Here is a 3,299-nt window from a genome sequence, read left to right as displayed (position 1 = left end):
AACTACAGCACACGTAGCTGTGGTTTTCTGTCTGGGTAAAAGGTAGCGCTTCGATTAATTTAGAGGGAAATCATGAGCTCAGAACAGCAAAGTTGTGGCCTGGCATCTGTAGCAAGAAAAGTTCAGCTGAAAATGACACAAATATGAGCTGCATGAGATTCTTATTGTATGATAACATTAAGTAAATCTGCCAAAGTGGCATGGTTTAAACAATGATGAAACAAAACAGAACGAACAACTGTCCCTCCTGCTGCTAGAGTTACAGGTATGTGTAGCATTTATCTATTTTTTTTTTTTTTTCATTCCTAGACCTAAGCAGAAATATAGAAAAAACACTTTCTGAACTTCTAAATTCAATTAAACACTTTTTTACTTTAGGGTTCAGACCATAAAAATGTCCTAACAGCCAAATTTGTCTCTCTTTTAAGAGAGAGAAGTGTTAGAGCCTTCACTCAGTCAACTGAGTGGCAGGGTGCAACAAAAAGTGGGGGAAGGGGAGAACTGCTGGAAAAAAAAAAAAAAAAAAACTCTGGTCACTCCATTGCTTTTTTTTTTTTTTGCATCTGATTAAAATGTCTTTTAACCATAGGAACATTCTAGTTTTTAGTGATTTGGAAATAGATTAGATTTCTACCTTGAAACCATTGCCTGCATCCAGGATAATCCCTTTTATTTATTTTGGGTATTTTCAAAACATAGAAAATATAGATCAAACAACAAGAACTGGTTGTATAGAAAATATCAATTTTATTATAAATTAATGATATGCTTAAACATAAATAAGTGCAAAGTTGTATTAATCTGCTAGCTTTGTCAAACTTCTCAGATATCTTCAAGCATCCACAGCCAGGGGACAAAAAAAAAACAAAAAAAAAACATCTTTATAAAAGATAGCACACACACACACACACTGACAAAACCATGAAAATAAAAAAATAAAATACTATTTTATAATGTAAACATAGTATAAAAAAAGGAAGTAAATACTTTATTTACTCTCCTTACATGAAAACAAAAAAAGAAAAAAAAAGATACCCGATGTTATAATTCGTCTCCAGGCACTGAATATGTTGTTCATCACTAAAGAGTGATCATTACTACTCTCCTGTAGGATCCTGGAGGACCGCTGTTTTCCAACACATTTCCATGTTGTTCTGGCAATTTTGGCATAATCCTCCATCCTCTAAATCAACACACAACCCTTACAACAAAATGTATTTTAACCTGATCCTTAAACAAAAACCACAAGTGTCCACACTATTGGTCCGCCAGTCCAGAAATGTTTTCTAAGGCTTGTGAAGGTGAACTCATTCTCTCAGCGTGCTGATTAGAATCAGTAGCAGCAGCAAAGGGAACTGTGTGTCATCACATTCTAGACAGCTGACTGTCATCCTCACTTCAATTCTCAGTGAGTTGTGCATCACTGGAGCAGAGGAGGGCATGGCTTATCCCTCTTTTCATATCACCAGATCACAAAGCTGCTCTTCTCAATCTCCTTGCTGTCTCTTCTCAAAGGTTTAAGAGACTTTACACTTTGACTTGCTCCTCTGGGCCTGATTCAGTTGTCTCTGCTACATCGTACACGGATGACCTCCCATAGCTGTATTGGCACCACCCAGTTGTCATTGGCCTGAGTCTTTGAGTCTAGATATCAACATCATATTTATTAAGGTAATCTCGAACTGTGCTAGGCAGCTGGTCTTTTTGAGAAGAAATGTCCAAGTCTTTGTTAATTTTCTTTCTGCAAAGGTGCTGCAAGGACGACATGGACAAGTAGAGTGGTCTGATCAGCTCAAGAGGGATCCTCTCCCCTCCAGCGCCGATGTAATGGGCAATATTTGCTTTCCTTTGACAAATGTAGTAATTGATAAGCTTGAGAACACACTCAAAACGTGGCGCAATGTCCATATTCTTGGGATCCGTCTGCAGGAAGAAGGAGTTTTCGTCACACTGTATGCGCAGGTTCTTGGTGCCCATCTCCGTCTTAATGCTGAGGGTAAAGAGGTGCTGGTTGTCAGAACTCTCCCGGATCAGGAAGGTACCGGGCAAGTGCGAAGACAGGAGAACACTGGCCTGCTTTCCAGTAATGGTGTTCCAGAAAAAGTCACACTCTCTGAGCCTCTGTAGTGTCTTCATGACCATCACAAACTGTTCCTCTGAGACAAAGGTCTTGTAGTGGTAACCTATGCCCATCTTGGCACCCGAGAGGCAGTTACCGACAGCTGAATCAGTTTTGCTGTATGTTACCATCTCACAGAGGGCAGTACAAGAGGTTAAGGTCAGCAAATTGAGGTGAACTGAGGTTCCGACGGTTCTGGATGCAATATTTAGAGGAATGAAAAACCTGAAGAGGACACAAACAAAAAAATTTGTTTAAAACCACAAAAATAAGATATTTGTGAGTAACTCATAAAACTGTTTTTCCACAAACTGATGCCTAATTTCGGAATTATGTCTTATTAAACAATTAAGAGATACGTTTTATACCTTAACTCAAAGAAGAGACACCATCAGATTTAAAGAACATTTGAGAAAACTGTTATAACTGCTATAATCTATAAGAAATGAGCCATCTTGATCAGTTCCAGTAAAGTCAAGTAATCCTCTGTGCGCAATTTTCATGTGGCGACCGGCTTCTCTAAACAGATTAACCCGGTCCGGTAAACAGCTAAAACATGATGTAAGGTCTATTTAAAATCCAGAGTCAGAATAACAAAGAGCGGTCCTCACCTTAAACTGGTTCTCCAAATCTTTTTTTCTTTTTCAGTTTAAATCCTTTAGAACTGGCAGATGTTTCTTCACAGTAACCATGTGCTTTAAAAGTTCCTTTAAAGTGTCTTTTTTTTTTTTTTTCCCAACAACAAGCTTCAGCAGTTGCCGGTCTGCGTGCAGATCTACAGAGCAGAGAGCTGAGTGAAGCGGAAAGGTGCAGATGCGACTCTTCATATACGCACACAGAGCTCCGCCTCCTCTTCCAGTAAACTCCTCTTGGCTGATTGACAGGAAGCTTTTTTTTTTCTTCTCTCTTTTAGGATTCCAGCCCAGCTCTGAGAAGTGCCCTCCCCCTGCCTTTCTTGACGGTTCAGGAGTTCCAAGCAGCCGGCTATTTACAGAGTAACCTACCCTATAAACCAGTTTTTTTAGTAACAGATCATTATTTAAAGTTTCAAACCTTCTATATTGTGTATTTATTAATTTTTTACTTCTAGCTTAGGTTCTGCTTTTTATCTTTATAGTAAGCTAATGATTCACTTCTGCTCGGTACAATTTATGTTCTCGGTTTCTGAGAAATTCGTGGT

General features: G+C 38.7%; 1 protein-coding gene across 1 annotated transcript; it reads right to left on the bottom strand.

Moving 5' to 3' along the window:
• Positions 1 to 724: 724 nt before the first annotated feature.
• LOC124862195 (suppressor of cytokine signaling 3-like) lies at positions 725 to 2,922 on the bottom strand. The gene is made up of 2 exons (XM_047356016.1): positions 2,731 to 2,922; positions 725 to 2,344 (listed from the first exon to the last, which is right to left on the bottom strand). The coding sequence occupies exon 2, from the start codon at positions 2,248 to 2,250 to the stop codon at positions 1,645 to 1,647; it is 606 nt and encodes a 201-aa protein (XP_047211972.1). The 5' UTR covers positions 2,251 to 2,344; positions 2,731 to 2,922; the 3' UTR covers positions 725 to 1,644.
• Between the last annotated feature and the right edge of the window lie 377 nt (positions 2,923 to 3,299).

This window comes from Girardinichthys multiradiatus, chromosome X (assembly GCF_021462225.1).
Source record: "Girardinichthys multiradiatus isolate DD_20200921_A chromosome X, DD_fGirMul_XY1, whole genome shotgun sequence".
NCBI lineage: Eukaryota > Metazoa > Chordata > Actinopteri > Cyprinodontiformes > Goodeidae > Girardinichthys > Girardinichthys multiradiatus.
Note: the sequence above shows the minus strand (reverse complement) of the source record. Positions and strands in the feature narration are given on the sequence as shown.

What these genes read in the sequence shown, in the direction of transcription:
- LOC124862195 (XM_047356016.1), bottom strand. Translation starts at nt 2,250, where the DNA reads ATGGTAACATACAGCAAAACTGATTCAGCTGTCGGTAACTGCCTCTCG.